Source organism: Rhagoletis zephyria, unplaced genomic scaffold, assembly GCF_001687245.7.
Source record: "Rhagoletis zephyria isolate East Lansing unplaced genomic scaffold, Rhagoletis_zephyria_1.1 Rzeph_scaffold_04170, whole genome shotgun sequence".
Lineage (NCBI taxonomy): Eukaryota > Metazoa > Arthropoda > Insecta > Diptera > Tephritidae > Rhagoletis > Rhagoletis zephyria.
The window spans coordinates 25,402-47,642 of record NW_016161253.1 but is presented as its reverse complement, the minus strand read 5'-3'; the positions used below and the strand labels follow the sequence as shown (position 1 = coordinate 47,642).

Genomic DNA, 22,241 nt, shown 5'->3' with positions numbered 1-22,241 from the left:
ACAATTTCAGGTATCGGTATGAATTTTTCACGCATACTACACACTTAACTAAAAAAAGTTATTTTTAATATACGATATACTTCCAGCAAACCAGAGATTTGTATGTACATATCGCAAGCTTAGAGTAAAATGTTGCTAAGTCCAATTTTTATGAAAACTCATATTTTGATACAGGAAGCAATAGAAATTAAAAATATACCGTTTCGGAAATGATTAAGGTATTTGTTTAACTTTTTTCTCGTTTATATTCAATGAAATGCAATTTAGCTAAGTCCAAAATAGGCTCCGAAAATCCGATTAGCCCAAAATAATACGAATTATTTTAATAAAGATAGTATCTTTCAGATTCGTATGGATTATTGCTTTGCAAAAGTGTTGTATTTAAGTTTTGCAAAATACTTGAATAAAGGACTGTTTGAAGTTTTTTCCTCCCCTGTGAAATTTGTAAAAATAGACTTAGCAACGTTTCAGCTTAAGCAAGCGATATGTATTCATATGCATACTATTCAAACTTATATGTACATAGCAGAATGATTAATTTTGTAGAGTATTTTGCGAAGTAATTTGATAACAATTTAATTATTTTAAGGTGTCGAAAAATGCAAATCTACATCGAAGGCGGTTTAATACTTGGAGTAGTTTTTTTTGTAAATAAATATATGTATATGCTACAGTCTACATTTTGCTAAAACTACACTTGCTTGTATGTGTGTATATAGAAATATATATGTATTTAAGTAAAGCAATTTTACAGCTGCTGTAGAAGAAAGAATTAGAATCAAAATTTTACTTTTAAGACTGAAAAGATCTTTGAATATAGTTTAAGTGCATTACAAAATAAGTGCTATGTACCTATGTACATATAATAGGGTGGTTCAACATTTTGTTTTTCCAGCCAATAATAAGGAGTGTATTCTCTGTTCATACACAGCATTGCAAATTTAACTTCGTTGGGCATTATGTCAATACTACCTCTGTATGTATGTATTTACATCTCATCGGCTGGATAAAATATTGTTGTATGCTACTTTCGGCAAGTTTTGGGAAATCGTGATTGAAGTTTGGAATGCAATTTCTCAAAAAACGCGGCGATAGATTTTCTCCAGAGTCTCGGAGAATGTGACTAGTTCACGAAATTCTTAAATTATTTTATTTATATTTTTATTGTTAGTTATTTTTGCGTTTATGAAGGATTTTCCTTAGTTCCATGGGTTTTAGCTAAATCCGGATTAAAAAGTAGACACATTTTTTGATTTTTTACATGCACATATACATTCATACATATGTACATGTGTAAGTAGTAGATATAGAACGCTCAATGAAGGTTATTTTGCAATAATAAATACGAAGTATGTATGTATGTTAATTATATTTCAGGTACAATAGCAGCCAACAAATTTATTATAAAATTGAACCAGTTAAGCATAAATACATACATACGTAGTATGCAGCTATTGTTATGTAAATTACACTTGTTTGCGACTGACCTATTATACCTAAAATTTACATGTATACATATATACATATATATATATAGGTATACATAGTAGAAAAACACCAAAACCATATATGTATGTACACAAAAATTTAACTATGTGAAAGTGCACCCCAAACACCGTCTGTTAGGCCAATTATCCATCAATTCGATTATTAACTTGAAGTAGATACACATTTATAAGTTTGCAAAACTCTGTTTCATCAAGTACATAGTACGAGAAATAGGTGCACAAGTACATATATATTGCAGTTAGACAGAGACGTTAACAGCTTTTGCTTTTTTGCAACCAGCTTTACATAGTTCGGGTTGTACGAGCACTGGTACGATTAGTTTCGCTGCGACGTCAAATTATTTATTTATGTGTAGGTAAGCCAATTAGTAATTATTTTGCATTTCAAATTGCTGCCAATATTGCCTTAAAGTTGAAGTTGTATTTGTAGTAATTATTGCAGTGCTTTTTAAGGCACTCGAGAATTTTGATTCTAACCTCCTCTTCTTGTGACATTTCAGGAAATTTATAATTAACTGCTTGCATTGGTGTCTGTGTTTGGGTTTGATCTGGATTTTGGGTTAGCCCTTGTAACGACAATTGCTTGGTTGACCCTTTGTTACCAACCATTTCGTCGATGCGTACGCTAGAGAGCGTTGTTGGCATGGCGGCCTTATTCGACACCTCGATCTTGGCTGTAGACGGTTCGGGATGCTCCTCACGGAAACGTTCAGATGCCACGGTATATGGCAGTTCATTGGGGAACACCTCTTCCCAGTATTGATCTTTGATTAGTTCGGGATGATCGTGATGCATTTCGTCGACTATTAGGTAGGAGACCTGCAGATTACGATCCACCATCCAGTTGACCTATTGCAATAATGTTTAACAAATAAATAATACCAGAAAGAGAGAGAAAATTGAAAACGTTTTCTAAACGCACCTCAAAATCATCGTCATCTTCACCGAATGGATTGATCAGCGATTCGGCCACCTTTAGCCAACCCATGTAGAAGAAAAATTGCAGTGTCGTAAATACTGGAAAGTATAAATCGATCTTCTGAAAAGCCTCCTTATCCTGGGTCCACTGCTGACCCATCACCGAGCAGAGAAAGAACGAATAGACCGCCAAGGTGACCACTTGCGTATACACAAGCGGCACGCTGATCGTATCGTACGATATTAGTAAACCGCATTGACCTCGAAATTTATTTAATTCATCGATAATTGTTTTCACAGCAAAATCATCACGTATACGTCCTTCCTTGCGTGCCCTGGTTATAATACTTGCCGCCCACACAATGGGCAACCAATGCTTGGAGTGACGCGGAAATCCCTTATTCATACTCTCGATAATCGCCTTCTCATTGTCGTTCAAGAGACCTGCATCGACGAGATGTGTTAGCTCGGGAAATCGTTTTTTTACGCGCGGCGACACATTAATCAACACCATTGTTAAACAGAGGCAGACGTAACGCATAATTGTACGACGCATAACACGCCCACGTTCATCCTGTCCATGGACATTGGCGCTGACAAAAACGGCAATCGGATCGGGCCAAGGTATGCTGGTGTACTGATTCCACCATCGTGTCATCACTATGGACACATAGAAACCCAGCACAAAGGACAGCGGTATAAGATCACTGTAGCTGTAGCAATATTTGGCAACGCCTTCGAATATTCTGCATAGATAAATGATTGATATTTGTGGTATTAATATTTTCTTTTACTTAATTGGGCTTAGCTTTGATTTCATTAAAGGTTTATATGTATGTAGCTTTATTCATAAAAAAAAATGCCAATTACAACTTTTTAAACCTACTTTATTTTTTATGAATAAGGCCATTAGTATTTATTTACGATCTAACATAAATAATAATACATATGTAAATAGTAAAGGAGCCTCGAAAATTTAAGATTTCGATGAGTTGTAATAATTCAATTTTAATATAAATTTTTGACATTGCCTAGACTATATAGACTCATTAGTGAGATAATGGTAATATCGAAGCGAATTTCGACTAAATTTAAAAATATTCGGCCACGATCCAAGCCGAAACAAATTGAAAATTTTTGAAGTTAAAAATATTTTCAACCGTTTGTCGGAAACTTTACTCTTGGTTATTATTTATTAGATACTAGCAAATACCCGGCGTGCTTCACTGCGCCTTAAAAGTATTTTTCTGATGTCTGATACCGGTATTGTAAACTTTAATTTATTTTATCAATTTAATTTACTACAATTTTTCAAACGGGTGGCAACCTTGCTCAAAAATATTTTCGGAAGTAAACCTTTCTAAACCATTTCAGTTTGATACCCATATTGAGTTAATATTTTCAAACAGGTGGCAGCCTTCAAAAAATATTTTCGGCTGTACGCCTTCTAAAAACATTCTGTGTGAAAAATGACAATTTTTGGGCAATGTCTTAGGCTCGCGCAAGTCCATCAAAGTTAAATGTGCCGAAAAAATAACAATTAATAAATACATGAATTAATATTTTTTTTTACTAAAATTGCAAGTATCTTCGAAAGTATTAGTCCTACATAATTTGGTATATGGACTTTCTTTGTAAAGATTTAGAGTAAGCTGAGAAAAATTTTTTTAGCACTTGAACTTTGATGGACTTGGCCGGGCCTTAGATTTTGACCAAAAATTGTCATCTTTCACACAGAATGTTTTTAGATCATAATGAACTCTATTTTTGCTATTGCCAATCAAAATTCTAAAAAAGCAGATTTTCGGCCCACGCTAATGTATAGATGTAGGTAGTCATGCATACGCTCATCATACGAATTGATATAGTAGAATAGAAATTTTAGGGCGCCAGCGGTAACGTCTGTGACCGTCAGTACATGGGCGTAGCCAGGGCAGGCGGGTGCTCGAGCCCCCCCAACTTTAAAATTTTCCTTATATATATATATAAAATAGTACCCTGAAATGCCAGCTTAATACTTTGTGTTGCCAGAAATCTACATGTAAAAGAATTTAGTAAGCAATGTTTTGAAGACTATTTTAATCTTTTAATTAATACCTGAACAAATACTTCGAAAAACAAGCTTCAGGAAAGTTTATAAAAAGGTCCTTTGGGGAATTGAATTATTCCACAGATTTCTTTTTTAATATGTACTAAAAATAATATATGTGTATGCACAGTTTTTCAGTCGAAGATCAGCCAATTTTTATTGGGGCCGAAATGAGCCGAACTTTTATAAACGAAAATTATTTCTATTAAATTTTATATGTAGATCAACCGTCGTTGTTCTTTTAATATCATCGCATTTAAAATATATACCAAGTTCTTAAAAGCAACTAAATAAATGCAAGAAAATAGTATAGACGTGAAAACTTACTGCTTTTGATTTTCATTTAATACAAAACGATACACTATACTAAGTACGTAGTAGAGAATGAGAAATGCGATGAGATCTAGCCAAACTAATTTATAGATACTGCCGCGCCATCTGTAAAAAATAAAAGTTTTCGTTAATTTGTGCTTTTGAGAATAAAAACTTAAGGTTTATCAATTTTGTGAATATATAAATAATATGTACATGTGTATGTATATACTTTAAACGACGATATGTGTGTATGTAGCATTTATTCGTATACAGATAAAGTGATAAGATATAAGTACATTTTAATAAGCTTAGAAAAGTAACAAGTTTGTTCCTGTCTCTGTAAATATGATGAGCTTTAACTTATAGAAGTTAGGTTAGATAAAAAATCAGATCTTAAAAAAAAACAGCTACGAAAATTTGTTGTACCATAATTTTAATAGAGAGAAGAGAAGATAGGAAGGAAGATTAATTTAGGTTGAGGATAAACAACCCCTTATCCTAAAAACATATCTGGTCGGTAGAAAAAAGTTTATTGATTTAGACGAAAAAGCACTCCAGTTTTTCTTATAAGACCTCATATGCCAATAAAATCGAAAAAACTTGTTTCAAATATACACTAAGCGACAAATGAAAGTATACACCTTGTTCCAATATAATATTCATAATTATTTTCATGAAACATTTTTGCACCAATTATATGTATGTATATGAAAATATAGTTCAATCTATAATATATACAATATACATCAAAGTTTCACACTTTACATAAAGCTCACCAAAATTCAAAAACTTTCATCAAAATTTTCAACTTTTTCTAGAAAGTCCATTCAATTTCGGCCTAATGAAGTGCAAGTTTAAACCGTTGATTTTTGAGAATTTCGTTTGGAGACTGCTTTTGCGGTTTTTTATATAAAAATTGCAATTTACAAATTTGATTGATTGATTGATTTGATTTTTTGAAAATTTTTTTTTGCTGACGGTTCCTCGCATTTTATTTCATAAGAAATTTATACTTAGATATACCCACATATGCAACAAAGTCCACAAACCCGTCACCAAAAAAAAATTCTCAAAAATCAACAGGATTTTTTAGCCGTTTGAAACTTGCCCTTTATTAGACTAAAGTTGAATGGGTTACCAAATTGCACGCTCGCAACTTTTTACAAATTATGAATAAAAAGTTGAAATTTGGCTGACATTTTTTTGAATTTGTATGAACTTTATATAAAGTATGAAACTTGGTTTTATACGGTTTATATTATAGATTTGTTTTATTATTATTTTTGATCTTAACATGAAAGGAAGAGAGTTTTTCCACCTTCACATAATTGCGCCGGAGCTGCAGCCGAAATAATCCGACTGACAGCTTAAGAAAAGTTAGTCATTTATTTAGTTATTAAAATCTTTGTTAAATGTTAATATACAAAAAAGAATTGCTACCACTACTACTACTAATGTGTGGGGCCGTTAATAGACTACGTGTGAGCGAAGTTGATAATAAACGAAATCGAAATGAAAGTTCTTGTTGGTCAAATTCGACCACGCACGATACTTTTGGCGTAAAAAATGTGTATGTATGTAATCGCTTTCCATTTCATAGACAGAGATATGTGTAACACACTGCCATAAATTTGATTTTTGCCATAAATTTAATTTTGTCATAAATTTAATTTTGCCATAAATTTCATTTTGCTAAGGCACTGATAACACCGTGCGACAGTCAATTTTATATACGAAAAAAAATATATATTCACAAAAATGGGCTCCAAATATAGTAAAACTGCGTTTCTCTCTGGCGTCAGGATTTTTTTTAAAAGGACTTTAAAATTTCTAGAATATGCTTGAATAAAAAAACAATTCAAAAGATTCGGTGCACTGTAGAATGACAATATGGGTATCAAGTATAAGGAAAAACTCTGTAGAATAGAAAAAAATTGAATTTTTAGGTGCACCAGGACGAATAAGTCCTGAAAATGTCTTTTTAAATCTTTATCATTTAATACCCTTGGAAGTTTCCAATATTTATTTTTGAAAAAAAAATATATGTCAAGGACTAATATGTTAACTACCACATCCTCGAATTTCGTCCTTCTAACTTTATTAGTTTTATTCAACAATTTATATTGAGCTCGAGGCCGTTTTAAATGAAAATTTTATTGTGGAAAAGCAACAATAATTTGAAAAAATGGTAGAAGTGATAGCTATTTCGGAAATCACCACATTTCCTCATCAGACTTCTTTCAGTAGGATTCGAACCGACGATCCCACTGACTCAGCCAGTTGCCTATGCACCGTGCTAAGTACGCCTTGTAAATTATCGTTTGCTTTTTTCCACTATTTTCATTTTTTATTAGTTTTAGATAAAAAAATTTTTACACTTCTCTTTATAAGATATTGATAGCTACAATATACATAAATTTAGATACTGGGAGTAGCCAGCCTTTCCCCTAGGGGGCAGGAGTTTATATAGAGAGAAAAAATGTTTTTAATATTTTTTTTTATTTATATAAATAGAAATTTTTGGGTTTAGGAAAGTTTAAGTGTTCTTCTATCCTTTACAACGATACCAATTAAAAAAAAAAAACGGTAAAATGGCTCGAACTTTTTAAGTGACCTAGTACAAGTCGTAGAGCTGGCCGAGTAATGCAAGAAACTGTTTTGAACATTTTTTTAATACCGTCGAACTCTCAACTTATTTAAAAAAACATTTTTACATAACTTCCCACACTAAGAAATTTTCGGCTCGGTTATTTTTGACCCAATTTCAATATTAATATAATCAGTTCTTTGATCTCCTGAACGGGCAGAGATAACTTCAATTAAAAGAAAGAGTAAAACTCCATCTTTTTTGTACAACATCGAGAACGTGAATATTTTTTTATTTCTGGCCGTTCAGGAGATATAACCAATTAATGAAATGATTATGTTAATATTTATTAAATTTGCGAGCTTTCGCAAAATAAGATGATTATTTCAAAACAAAGTATTTATAGGGAAATAAATATTACCTAGACTTCTTCTAAAGTACGTCAATGTCTTGGCTATCAGAAAGAAAAGGTTACAGGTGGCCCAGCTCACGTATTTCGAATTAATTTTAATTTAAAGTTTTAATTTATTTTTTTATCAGCCACTGCTTTACGAAACAATTAATATCTCAGGCCTAATATTGATAGATCCTTTAAAAAATTTTTAAAGACCTGCAAACATGTTTTTTTTTCTATATGGTTCATGAACAATCGTATGCTTAGGTATGGAATATCAGTCTTAAAACACATTTTTTGTTTTTTTATAAATCTCTCACTCTGTGTCAATAAAAAAGTACGAATTGATTTTTTTGATATAATCAATTTTTCGAGATATGATGTTATAAACAATGGCTTTCGCCGAGACACCTAGTATTTTGGATGTTGAATAACTTTTGCAAATTTTATTTTTTGTTTTAATCCCACCAGTTTTGCCATACCTTAGAGGTGTTTGTACATTATACTCAGTTTACAACAATATCGAACAAAATAATAACTTTAATTTAAATAGCTTGGAGTGTCTCATATGTATTTCTTGTTGTAAAAGCTGAAGAATTGAAGTTGAAGGGGTAAAAACTTATAAAGATATATCACCAGAAAATACTGAAAATTCCCTTTCGATAATATGCTCTTTAAAAAACATTTATGAACTTTTTAAAGTTTCATAAATTGAAATTTATTTACTTAAAATTAACAAAGAACTCAATACAACCGACTTCAAAAAGAGAGCGAGGCTATCAATTCCTCGGAATATTTGTTTTTTTCTTTTCTTATGTATGCTACCGTAATTTGGCTTAGATCCGATCATTGGATCATGAAAAAATTAACGGTACCCCTAAATTTCTATGAGAATTGAAGTCGGTTGTGTTTTTTGCTTAAAAATTACTTGTTTAATAAAAATTTATATAAACACAACGATGCGCTAAACTCAAAAGTAAAATTGTTAAAAAAAAGTTTTAATGTTCATTTTCCTCGATTTCTGGCTTCTGGTTTTCGTTGAAGCTGGTGATTTTAATTTTTTTAATATTTCGAATACCGAAAAAATTTACAGAACTTGTATATCTATTATGTAGCTCATTTTGGTTATGCGAATTAAAGTTGGCAAATGAAATCTTCAAGTCTTTGTTAAGTACATAGTAGAAGTGGTAAGCGCTTTTGGGCTGTAGAGTGCAAAAAACAACAGTAAATGAGTACGCATTGCATATTTTTAGGACACTGTTTACATTCGCAGTTAAACTTTTAAGAGCTCTGAAGAAAAAATAATTCATCTAAAATGGCGCGTAAAAAAATGGAAAGGAAATTTTCTTTTTATCAAAATTTAATAAAATAGTTTGCAACTCTCAAAAAAAAAATGTTTGTAAATTTATTTCTTCAACAAAATTTACAGCAAAATCAAAGTGCTTTTCAAGCAACAGAAATAATAAAAAACATTTCTTGTGATTTTTCTAGAGAGCTGGGTCCTAAGCTTTAAAATACAGTTTGTATTTGGCTTTAGGAGGGGTTAGAACCCCAAAGCCCACCCCTTGTGTGCGCTAATGCTATGAGTATAATACATACATATATACTATATATGTATTTCAAGAACGTATGCGGATTTCGCTTGATCTTTATTTAAATTATCAGTTGGGCCACTATTATTTATAACAATACCAAACTAGCAATCGTATGATCCTAAGTACGTACAAAATTGCTAAAAGTCGATTAGATTTCATTTGGTTGTTTTTTAGTGTGAGTCATAACAGAGGTACATAAATTCGTACTAGGTAAAGAGTAATCCGCCGAGTTATGCTACACATGTATCGCAATCAGTGATCGGACTTTGGAAAAAAAAAAATTCAGTGCGTTAGGATCTTGAAAAAAAAACGTGGTACATTTTCAAAACATTTGGTTCATCTCAGGTTTTGGATCAAGCTTTTTACAAAAATTAAACAAATTCTGCAAGGTTTCACCTAAATTGCAAACTTTTTTATTAGAATTTCAAAAAAAAAAAAAATTTAAATTTTAGTAACTAAAAGACTGTGCGAAAAAAACTAAAAATTTTGAAAACACACGAAAAAATCAATATATTCACAAAACTAGGAGACAAAAATATAGTATAACTGCGTTTTCAATTTTTCTCTCTGACGTCAGAATTTTTTTTAAGGACTTTGAAATTTCCAGGATATGATTGAATAAAAAAATTATTTAAAAGATTTGGTTCATTGTAGAGTAACAATATGGGTATCAGTTAAAAGGAAAAATTCTGTAGAATTTAAAATAAGTTTAATTTTTTGTTGCACCAGGACGAATAAAATTTTTAATTTTTTAAAAATTTATCCTTGAATATCCTCGGAAACTTCCAATATTTATTTCCAAGATATGGGCCTTCGAAGTTCGAAATAGGATCTTTGGTAAAAAATGTAAATAAGTAAAAACCGTCTTTTGCTCTTATTTAAATGGTTTATAACTTTTTTTTTGCAAACTTATATTACAGGTGCTATAAGGGGGCAAAGGACGGGTCTTCGAAAAATTAAAAACCTTATATTTCAAACAATTTTGAACTGATTTTTAAAAAGTTGGTATCGTTGTAAACGTAAACGTTCGCATTCTGCGCCCTGCTAAATTTTGTTACCATCTCATNAAACAAATATTTTAAACAAAAAAATTACAAATCGATTTTTAAAAAGTTGGTATCGTTGTAAGCGCAATCAAGCTTTCTTTCTTCTGATATGCGTGTTTGTATACTTCGTATATGAAAATTTGAGAAAAAACATTTAAAAAGAAAAAAATACCTTTTTTATAAAAGAAAAAAATTTTTACAAAAAAAATCCTAACCGAGTCTTAAGCATTTGGTATCGTTGTACGGGCGATTAAGTACTCTTGCTGCTGTTGAATGCTTCCTATATATACAGGCCTATTCTACGTTGGTAACAAAAATTTTGTTACCGGTAAATAAAGTTCCTGGTAATTTTTAAACCCTTTTCGCATTCTGCGCACTGCTAAATTTTGTTACCATCTCATAATCAGGTAACAAAATATTGGCCCGTGAAGTATGCAACAAAAGAATTTATACAAACCTTCATAGCTGGATTGTCGAATAGATTAAATTGTTACCAAGGTACTTAGAATTGCGGTTACAAGAAGTGGTGTTATTATTTGGAAAATTTTCCGATGCCAAAATGCTCAGTAACAAGCAGAATAGGTCTGCTAAAAGCAAAAAATACATACCAGATAATACCAGAAAAGTTATACTTTCTTAATCCCAAAAATTTTTATTTACTTACACAAAGAAACAAAAAATTAATTAAAAACGTTTTTCTAAGGCCTTGTATACAAAAAAATTAGTGTCAGTTTATTCTTTTAGAGCGCATACATGGTTCCAAAATAACGATTCCAGTATCTTCATTTATGTATGTATATTTTAACCATCAATATCTTATAAAGAGAAGTGTAACATTTTTTTTATCTAAGTACCGCTTAAAGCCGCTTTCATCAGCAATTTAAATGGAAAATAATTTTTTTATTTTCTGTAAATTTTCACATAAAAAAACTAAAATCATTTCTCACTAAAATTCCTTTCGGGATGTTGACTGTTAGTGAATAAACACAATCCTGGTCATTAATTTGGAAAACGCTAAACAGCGATATAACAATATTTCTCAAAACTATGACGACAAAGATGTATATAATTTGCAAATGTAAGCAAACAAAGACATGAGAGTGTGCTAAGGGCTTATATATTTTCATCGAAGCTGGGTACTCTTTGATGGCAGACGTCATATTCGAAAAAAAAATACATACATACCACATTGTGCAAATATTTTCGTTAGGAACGAAATATATATTTTTATGTTGAATGGCTGGATAATATTTGGTTTAGTTCTTTTCGCTTAATATCAATAAGTGATTTATTTGTAAGAATGCAAATGCTTATATCTTACTCATGTGCAAATGTAAAAAAAAAACAAAAACAAAAAGTTTAAAAAAGCAATTGCCACATTCTGTGAATTTAATTAGCACCTTTCTAGAAAGAATACAAAAAAGTATAACCTTAATAGCTGTGTAAACATTAATAAATGTTTGCACATCTCATCGGCCTTATCGCATGGAAGTTAATACTAAGTGTATGTACTCATAATTTTACCCAAATGGTAATAAACAACAAAAATAAGTACCTATGTACTTCAGCAAGTTTGGATGTAGATGACAGATGTATAATAATATAACTCATATTAGGTGATACTGCTCACCGTGACAGACTATTTATTAATGTCAATATATGTATGTATATCTTATTTATCAGTTGCAAGCATTCAAATTCATAATAACGACATGCTCATACAGATTTAGCTTACTGGCAATAGTATCTATAAATAACCATGCCTACATACATATGTACATATGTATGTGTGTACATTAAATAAACAAATGTCAAATAAAATCGCAGGTTCAAAGTCATAATATACATTGTAATTAGAGTAGCATGATCGCGACAAATGAGAATAATGTGTACATAATAGGTGTGATTCGGTAAAAGGGAAACGAGTTGAGAGAGGAATTGAGGTAAAAGCTATTGGAAAAAAACTTCGGCGGAATTGATAGCAGTCGACAACCTCCATGGCAGCCACGAAATGCCGAACATTTCTTAACGAGATGTCTGAATCATTTCGCCAAAGGTGATATCGGTTCTAGGAAACTGCAACATTGAGGGCAATTGCAAGGCCGATGAACTGGCGTGACTTGGGCATAAAACTTTTTATTGATGATATAAACGATGAAATAGGCAATACGGAGCCTAGCTTCTCCTGCAATTTGTGGCGAGCGCCTTGATGTTGTCACACAAGGGGGAGGAACATACAGTTTTACGCCGACTCCGAGCGGCGATTGTATTTTTATGAGAAGCTGTTTTTAATGGCAGAAATACTGCCTAATTGGCAGGCATGCCAATTTGCCAGGGATTTTCTAAAATGTTTGCGAGAATCAAAAGGGGGTTAGGAGGGATTGGGAGTGGCTGACCCCACATGCGGCATCACAATGAGACTGGAGTCTAAGAGAGTCTTGTAGATGACCGCCACAACCTAACATAACATACTTCGACTAGGTATCGGAACTTGGACCTATTAATTTGTAGGGTCCACCTCTTACCACTCGACCAAATTCGTAAGTATTTTTGGTTGTTTATACATATGTATGTAGATTAGAGTGGTACAAATTTTTGTATGGATGAAAAAAAGTCATCCGAGAAAACGGTGCACCTTCCTTAGATTTTTCCTGCTGGTATTTGTAATATCTATAACAACTTTCAGTTTCCTACTGCAACCAATACAGGGTGCTTAATAACCTTGAAATGCGCTACTGGATAATTTAAATTTGAAATGTTCTTAGGTTACTTAACCAATTGTTTGATTAATGTATATACCCAATACTTCTAGAGTAAAAACTGAGCATTATGACCATCCATTAAGTTTATACCTGAAAACGTAAGGTTTGCTACCAGCACCTCTCCCGGCAAGATAAAAAATTTTGGAAGGTGCCCAAACCCTATTTCGGAAAATTGGACCAATCTAATGTGATATGTATGAGCTGAGTGTAATAATTTTTGGTATGAAAAAGAAACAGGAAATAATATTACTCATACGCCATATTGCCCATGGCTATTTATGTACAAACACGTACATGGCGTATGAGTAATATTTCCCATATTAAAATTTTAATTATTGTCCATTCGCAATGCAAACTTAAAATTAAAATATCATGGGAAAATTACCTGATCTAGAAAAACGATATACAGGTCCGTAATCTTCGACTCAAAATTAAGTTTACGTATCTTGGGGTTATTTTTGAGTAATTTTAGCGATCGTTTATTCTAAATATCAAATATTCCCATTATTTATGGTACTCAATTTCATTCATGTGACTGCCTCGGCTGCATTAGCAGTAGCGCATCCTATTAGCCCAGTTTTACTAAGACCTTGGCGACAGTTTCTGGCTCTTTGAATCTTTAATGGATTGTTCGAATAATATGGGTCCTTCACGGCATCCCACCAAAAGAATTCTAACCGCGTCAAATAGCAGCTCCGAGCTGGACAATTAACGTAGGCGAGACGGCTAATAACACGATTAGCGCTGTTGTCAATTTCCGACCACAATGATATCATCGCTCCAAACTGTCATTCTCTAAGCATACATTGGACCCTACGAGATTTCCGTTTCCCAGATGCGGCAGTTTTACCTGTTAACATAACCGCCGAGATGAAAATGCGCTTCGTCAGAAAATGTGATTTTCGAGCAAAATCTTTTTTCTATTTCGTTTGCATTATTTCCCGCCGTTGTTCAAGCGTAGAGCGATTCTTTTTGTCCCGCGGAGATATACTACTGACTTTCTGTCAAAATAGCATCACCTAGATCTAAAGTGACCTATCTCAAAATTCATAGAGGGAAATTTACTTGCTTGTGGATCGTTCAGATTCAAAACAATTAAGACAAATACAGGTATAGCAGTAGTTTTTAGTTAATGTATATAATCATGAAAAAATCCATTAGTTGGACGTAGTAAGTCCTATAAATTGATTTAAGCGAAAAAGATTTCCCCAAATTTTTTTCAAGTTAATCGCACTTTAGATCTAGGTGTGCGATATGACGTTCGTTCGCGTAGCTGTTAATTGTTCATGTTTACCCAAAACTTACAAGTTTTTGCGTTCGCGTACGCAAAAAACTTGCAAAGTAGGGGAAATTGAGAGAGCAAAGTGACATTTCATTTTGAGGGGAAGCTGCTGGTTTCTGCTGGAAAAATTTTTGCCAACAGCAATTTGCCAACAGGAAAACAGCTGATCAAAAACAGCTGGTGGGCATTTACGCAAATCACAAAATTGAATTTGATGGTTTGGAAGTTAAAAATTACAAAATGCGACTAATTAAACTTGTAAGAAGTAAGTAGTTATTTGTTTAATCAATAAACTGTGCCAGGATACCACGTTGTAATGAATTTTCGTACGTTTTAAATTTTACACTTTTGAATGTAAACAAAAATTATATCAGCTGTTCGTCTAACTTGCAAGTTTCTGCAAATTTTCTGTTCGCGTACTATTTTGGATATTTCTCTCTTGTGAGAGAACAGATGACATTTCGCCGGAATTTGGCAGCTGGTTGGTTTCTGTTGGAGATTTTAAACGAACGCACCTATGATTTAAATTAAACACTATATGGACCACCCGTTATAAATGCAGGATTCTGAGCATTTTGCTCTTCTCTTCTTGATTGGCGCAGTCAGCACATAAGCGGTTTCGTTCTTAGAAAAAAATAAAAGGCATTTTCCCTGTGGGTTTTTTTGTCTAATTTCATTTTGTGTCAGCTGGTTTCGCGTCTGCAAGTGAACACCAGATATATGTGCGCTTATCTATATGGGTCTATATACATACTATTTATATACATTTGTATGTTTGTATTCATCTGCAGTGCTAAATGTTTTAATTTTCGCCTTATGTCTACAACATGCTATAAGCATACATATCTAAAGATAATTCACACTTACTTTAGAAATATTGCAAAATACATATGATTCACTTACCTTCGCAGCAATTTCAGAAAGCAGCCAAAGCCTCTACAGGTTGCTACCTCCGCCGTGTAGGTTACTGTCATTTTCTCGCACTTTTTGGTTTTTTGTTTATCACAATTGGCTTTTAAAAACGTTTAAAGTAATCTCTTTGAGATTTTTAGTATCTGCATTTACAATTTGTCGCTTTTTGTCACAATTTGAGTGCATGACGGTATTTCAATGAGCATGTGTTGGTGTTTGATTGTAAAAATCCATCTTAGTTGGGGCAGCATAACTAAAAAGTAAACATGAAATATTAATCAATATATTGATGTATGTATATGTAAATGTAGAATATAACTATGGAAAGTTCTAAAAAGTATGCCAAGTATTTGTAATTTTTTGTAACTCAACTTCAACTTAAAACACAAATGATTTGCGCCAAGCGTTGTTTTGTTTACTTTAAACAGATTTTTTTTTGTTTGATTACGCATTTATTCTGCACTTCATAGACGCTTTTTCATATTTCGGAAGCATAACACAAACATTTGTATTGTCATTTTAACATTTAATCGGGGATTTTGGCAAACTAACAAATAATAGCAAGTACCCAAGGCGCATTCATATAAGGTGGTATAAGTAAAAATCCCATATATTTTGTTATTGCTTTTTGATACTTAGGTATGTCAAAACGAAAGAAAATAGGAGATAATTTTCGTTAATTCGTTTTGTTGACATCCTAGAGTCCACGCTCGTTCCGTCTTGATTGACATTCTAGTGTACTAGTTTAGAGATAAAATGTCAAATCAGCTGCTCTAGTAACACCACCTTGTATAGATACTGCCATTGTACAGTTTGAATACAATTTTCTTACAATCGTTTAAAAAATTTGATAAAAAAATATTTTTTTTTTTAATAAATAACTAATTTTTCTGTTCAAAAACTTCAAATCGCTAGCATGGAAAAACATAAAACGACTCTGTTGGAAAAATAATTCTGCCATTTACCGACGATTTTGTAACCGTCAAATTTTTATTACCAAACATTTTTACCACATCTTGTTGTCAATATAATCCGCAATTCAGCTATGTATGAAGTTTTGCAGAAATTTTGGTATTGCCTGTTCTACAGGCAATATTTTTTCACTAGTTTATAAGAAGTTAACAAAATTTACCCGTTATAAGAGTGCACAGAATAAAAAAGGGCTCAAAATTGAGAAGAAATTTATTTACGGGTTAAAACATATCTTTTTACCAGCGTAGGTTACATAATAAATCTAACAAATTTTGATTGATCTCAATTAAGCTTGGCTTTTTGTTTCTCTCAATTCTTCATAAGCCACGACAAGAGACAAAAGTAAAATAAATAATCGTACAATCGCCGGTAAAATTGACATAGGACGTTTTGCAGTATCACCGACGAAATGCTATGCGTGCACAATAGTAGCAAATCATCATCACGTACATATATGTAATCGGTTGACGCATCAACTTGATGCCAGTTTTTAATTAATTCCCCAGTCAAGCGTAATGCCATAGTTTGCTTATACGTGGCGAGAAAGTAAATAGCGGAAGAGATATATATTAGCAAGTTTTGGGTATTTTTTTAGTTTAAAGAAAGTTTATTGTTTCGTATTTTTTAAGGAAAATATAGTTTATCTAACTATCTAACCAGTAATTTTTAACAAAAAATCAAAACCGACACATTCTCATATAAAAATTTCAGGAGTACCGTTAATGTTTTGTTCGTCTGAATTTTTATAAATGTTCTACAATGTTTAGATCTTTATTTAATGATTTTTTAACGACTTCAAAAAAGGAGGAGGTTATCAATTCGTCGGAATATTTTTTTAAATCAACGGCACGTCCCAGCTACTTCAAATTAGCACTTTGTTATACTTAAATGGGATACAAAACTTCATACTCCGTATGTTTTTAAGAAATATAATTAAACAGCTCAAAATATTGAAGAAACTTTGACGAAGTTTGCTCATTTTTGTACAAAGTTTGAATTTTTGACTTACATGGTTTTTTTAGATAACGAGCTAAACTTTCATAAGAAAAACATTAATTAAACGAAAGGTATATTGAGAAAGATTGCTAAAATGTCTCTTCTAAAAGTCGTGTACTATAAAATAATTGCACATTTAGGTTTAGACATATTCGAATATCAAGCCCTAGCGAGGGATGTTCAAATAAGATCGGTGTTTCCAAAGCCGTTTTTTTAAATTTGATTAATGATCTCTTTCAGTATTTTTTTTTTAATTCAGGTGTTTTTCGTTCTAAAGCATAAGCCATATTTTGATAAAAAATGTACTAAAAATATTTACCATGAAAATTATTGGAAATATTAAAAAAAATCACCGTACACTCAATGTTGAAGTTAAAAATATATTACTATATAAGACTGAAGCCCACCGTCAACGAACTGATTTAGCCTTATCAGTGTGCGTTTAGACCTGGCAAATCCACCATAGATCAGGTATTCACAATACGCCAAATCTTGAAAAGGACCCGCGCGAACAGGGTGGACACTCACCACCTATTTGTCGACTTCGAAGCCGCTTTCGACAGCACTAAAAGGAGTTGCCTATACGCCGCGATGTCTGAATTTGGCATCCCAACGTTGAGCAATACCACCAGCTCCGTCAGAATTGGGAAAGATCTCTCCGAGCGACTCCCTTTCCTGTAATTTCTTTAACCTTATGCTAGAGAAGACAAAAAGAGCTGCAGAAATGAACCGCACAGGAACAATTTATTACAAGAGCGTGCAATTGCTGGCGTACGTCGATGACATCGACATCATCGGTAACAAGAACTGCGAATACTGTGTTGTCTTTTCCAAGTTGGATAAGAAAGCAAAGCGATTGGGTCTGAGGACAAGACGAAGTATCTCCTGTCATCACACAAACAGTCGGAGCATACGCGTTTTGGCAAACACGTCACTATTGACAGTTACAAGTTTGCAAAAGTAGACGAATTTATTGAAGTGAAACTTCTTAATCGAGTTCGGAGATGGTTGCGTTAAATATTTAACACCAAGCCATAAACTTTGTATCGTTCGTTCGATTTTTAAAAATGAGGTGTCACATAAAAGGCATTGTCCTTCGGGTGTACACCATAGCCTTAGTTCCATGAAAGGAGTTGCCACATGTTAGAAAATCGAATTCAAAATTTCTCTGCCGCAGAGGGTTGCGTTAAATATTTAACACCACGTCATAAAATCTGTATCGTTCATACGATTTTCAAAAATGAGGTGTCACATGAAAGGGCTTGACCTGCAGATGTGCAGTATGGTTTTAGTCTTTTAAAGGGTTGCCATATATACGAAAATCAAATTCAAATTATTTATTAAGTTAAACGAATTATCCCAATATGGGTATCAAAAGAAATGGTTTTGAATAAGTTGTATTTTCTAGCTAAATGTAGGAGGGTTGCCACCTGTTTCAAAAGTAAAATTTAGTTAAATTATATAAAAGTCTTACGCTTAAAATACTATACAGTACAGAAAGAGCTTACAGAAACACAATTAAAATATTTTTGAGGTGCCTGAAGAGGGTGGCCACCTGTATTGAAGCAAATCTTATTATTATAGTTCCGTTATGTTTGCGATAAATATTTAACGTCACGGTACGGGTAGCATATGACGGGTATAAAAAACGAATAGCTGCGTTAAACGCCAATTGGGCGGGAAAAGACTAATGCAAAGACAAGAATATAATCAAAAACAAATATAAAGATAAGATGAAGATGAAGATGAAGATGAAGATGAAGATGAAGATGAAGATGAAGATGAAGATGAAGATGATGATGGAGATGAAGAAGAAGATAAATGATTAAGATGAAGATAAAGATAAGTAGACTGTTATGATCTACCTGTAATTCTCGCAGGAGATCAACGTCAGCGTTTCGCTGGCTAAATCTGATGAACTGACTAAATTTTTTAAAGACAAATTTTTACTGGAAATGGTTAATAGTAGAAATGACCCAACAACCTAAGGAGCGGCTACCATTGATGCGGGTTTTTCCAGAAATATTAAAAATATTGAAATAAAACGTTTCATATCTTTCTTTAGTTACCACAATCTACTAGTTAATACTGTAGATATGGATGTTTTCTCAGCCACAAATAATAATTAAGCGTTTCAGTTGGTTATAAAAAAAAAAAAATTAAAGGTCGTTAAAAAAAAAATATGTTTTTTGTGTGTTAGAAAATATGTACATGTGTATGTATATCGCACATTTCTTTCTTTCTGGCATTTCCTCTATTAAGTTTCACTTCTTTCGCGCGTAGGGACTACACGCTCTGAGTTTTTTTTATTTGGGAACCAGCATTAACACTAAAGCTGGAAAACTATCGATGGCCGTGGCCGTACTATCGATAGTTTTGATTAAAAAATTCCAAAAATTAGACATAAAAACTTTGATTGAAAATGAGATCAGAATAGATAAAATTTTTCCACACTTATGATTTATTAACGATTTTTGGCTTCAAGCAGCATCTGTGCTCTAAAATTATTTGCCCTGCTTTGCTAAACGTCCCTTCCGACTCACAAGATGAAGCAAGTACCACCGGCTTTTACTCTTACTGAATAATATATGCATGAGTGAAAACTATTGATAGTGCTTACAAAACCATCGATGTTTTCGATAGTCAAAAACCATCGATACTATCGATAGTTAACACCAATAATTATGTCAGCAAAATATTTTACAGGCCTCTATGCGTTGGCGACGGCGACTACCGCAGACGACTTAACGATGAGCTGTATGAGCTTTACAACGATATAGACATAGTGCAGCGAATTAAAATTCAGTGGCTTCGCTCGTTTGGCCATGTCGTTCGAATGGACAGAACGCTCCTGCTCTGAAAGTATTTAGCTCGGGCCGCGACGCTGGTAACAGAGGAAAAGGAAGGCCTCCTCTGCGTTGGAGAGACCAGGCGGAAAAGGACGTGGCCTCACTTGGCATTTCCAATTGGCGTCAGTCGCGTTACCGCGCCAATAAAGAGAAGAAGAAGAATCGATCAGGTTTTTGATCCATTTTTTTTTTAATGGTTTAAAAACTGAATAACAACCCGTGACTGCGTTTTGAAAACGGTGCCCATCCCTAGCCCTAACCGCCAAAAAGTACTAAGAGACATTTTTCTCAAAATTTTCTATTTGACGCAGAAATATTGCTAGAGAAAATGTGAATCTGACGCAGTACATACAGAAATTTTTCAAAAATTTTGCAGAAATTCTAATTCAATTGTGATGCAATTTGAAACAATTTAGTAAACAAAATTTCACGGAAGTGTAATTAATTAAACCAGGCATTTCTTATGAAATTCTATTATTGATAAAAATCCAAACTTATATTCAAAAAATATTTCTTACAAAGTTCTGGAATATATGTTCATTGTTATCTTGAGAACCAGTGGAGGTATGTTAGAGAAGTTCAGGTAAAAAAAATCCTAAAAAAGTTCCCTAAAATTACATTAAAAATCGGCTTATTACGAAAATATATAAAAATTTTTATGCGGTTCTCGCAAGGGTTAATTTTTCAAGTACCTTTTTCGATAATGTTTTGAATTCGAAAATACGTCAAGACATTCTAGTCCAAATAACGACTACATAAAAAATGCTACCATTGAAAACTTATTGGCAGGTCCTTTAGAAGTGGAGAACTAAAACTAAGTATAAAACCTGGACTAAATTGCTTGATTCGCTTGGGAAAATTTTTTTTCGTGAAGTACATGTATACGTATGCATGTATATTCCGGCATGGATACCCCAGTAAAACAATTACACATATCGCACACGGTCTTCAAAATAGTCACAACTCAAAATTTGGCATTTTTGAAATCATGCGCTAAAAATTTGCACAGAGCTTTTATTTACCTTTCAGCAAAAGCCGGAGCAAATTTTTGTTATAATTTGTCAAAAAACCTAAGATAAAATCGCTCTTGCTCATATGATTAGCATGAGCTACGAAATAGTTTTTCACATTTTCTGACGAACGTATTATTCTGAGCTGTGACTCTTTTGAAGACGGTGTGCGATATGTACATACATACTTATGTACGTTTTCAAACAAGTGGCAAAAATAAAAAAATAAAATATCAAATAAATCAGTATAATATAATATGCTGGTATCTTTAATCTTAAACATTAGTATGCAAAGAATTGCTCGTTGTTTTCAATATGCAAAAATTAATCTGAGAATTTTTACATACATACATGTGTACTACACAACAGTGGCGGATACAAGGGGGAGGGGTTGGAGGTGACGATAAGTAAAATAAATTACATAAAACAAAATATAGTATTATTTACTAGCAGACGCGGAGAACTGCAACCCAAAATAATTTTTTGGTTTGAAATATTTTGATTCATCCACCAATTCACATTCACGATTTCCAGTCGCACATTTATCTGATAAGACTATGGTTTGGTGGTCGTCAGAAGGCATATTTTCATTACTGTCTTAAACAACCTAACGAAAGTGTTATGTCCGTTAAGTGCTTGAAATTCATAGCATGGTTAATCGCACAACGAAATAAATTTGAAAATATTTTCCTATTCACTCCCTGGTGGTAACAATTATCCGATTCGATGTTAAATCTGTTCATGAAACTGAATAGCATTTATAGTTGGTAGCAATTTCGAAATGGGTGCGTATGGTTCTGGTGGTTGCTTTAAAGAGTGTCTTTTGAGATTGACCCCTGGACGAATCAATCCTGTTGTCTCCGAATGAAACTTTAAAGCATAGTAATACTGGCAAATCACATCGATTGTGCCAATCGGAACATATGTAAGCACGATATACTCAGTGGGGAAGTAGGTCGATGTTATCGGATATTAACTTTTTCTCACTTGACGACTTTTAGTAATA

The 22,241-nt window shown here is 32.8% G+C and overlaps 1 protein-coding gene across 3 annotated transcripts in view; it reads right to left on the bottom strand.

Moving 5' to 3' along the window:
* The window catches only part of Best1 (bestrophin 1), a 48,503-nt gene that overhangs the window by 3,981 nt on the left and 22,281 nt on the right, over window positions 1-22,241 (bottom strand). For all 3 annotated transcript variants that reach the window (XM_017625678.1, XM_017625677.1, XM_017625676.1), the window contains exons 2-5: window positions 15,400-15,661; window positions 4,843-4,953; window positions 2,431-3,172; window positions 1,986-2,357 (exon numbers count right to left, since the gene is read on the bottom strand). In XM_017625678.1, coding sequence (XP_017481167.1) covers window positions 1,986-2,357; window positions 2,431-3,172; window positions 4,843-4,953; window positions 15,400-15,470 — 1,296 coding nt within the window. In that variant the 5' untranslated portion in view covers window positions 15,471-15,661. The remainder of the gene's footprint in view (window positions 1-1,985; window positions 2,358-2,430; window positions 3,173-4,842; window positions 4,954-15,399; window positions 15,662-22,241) is intronic.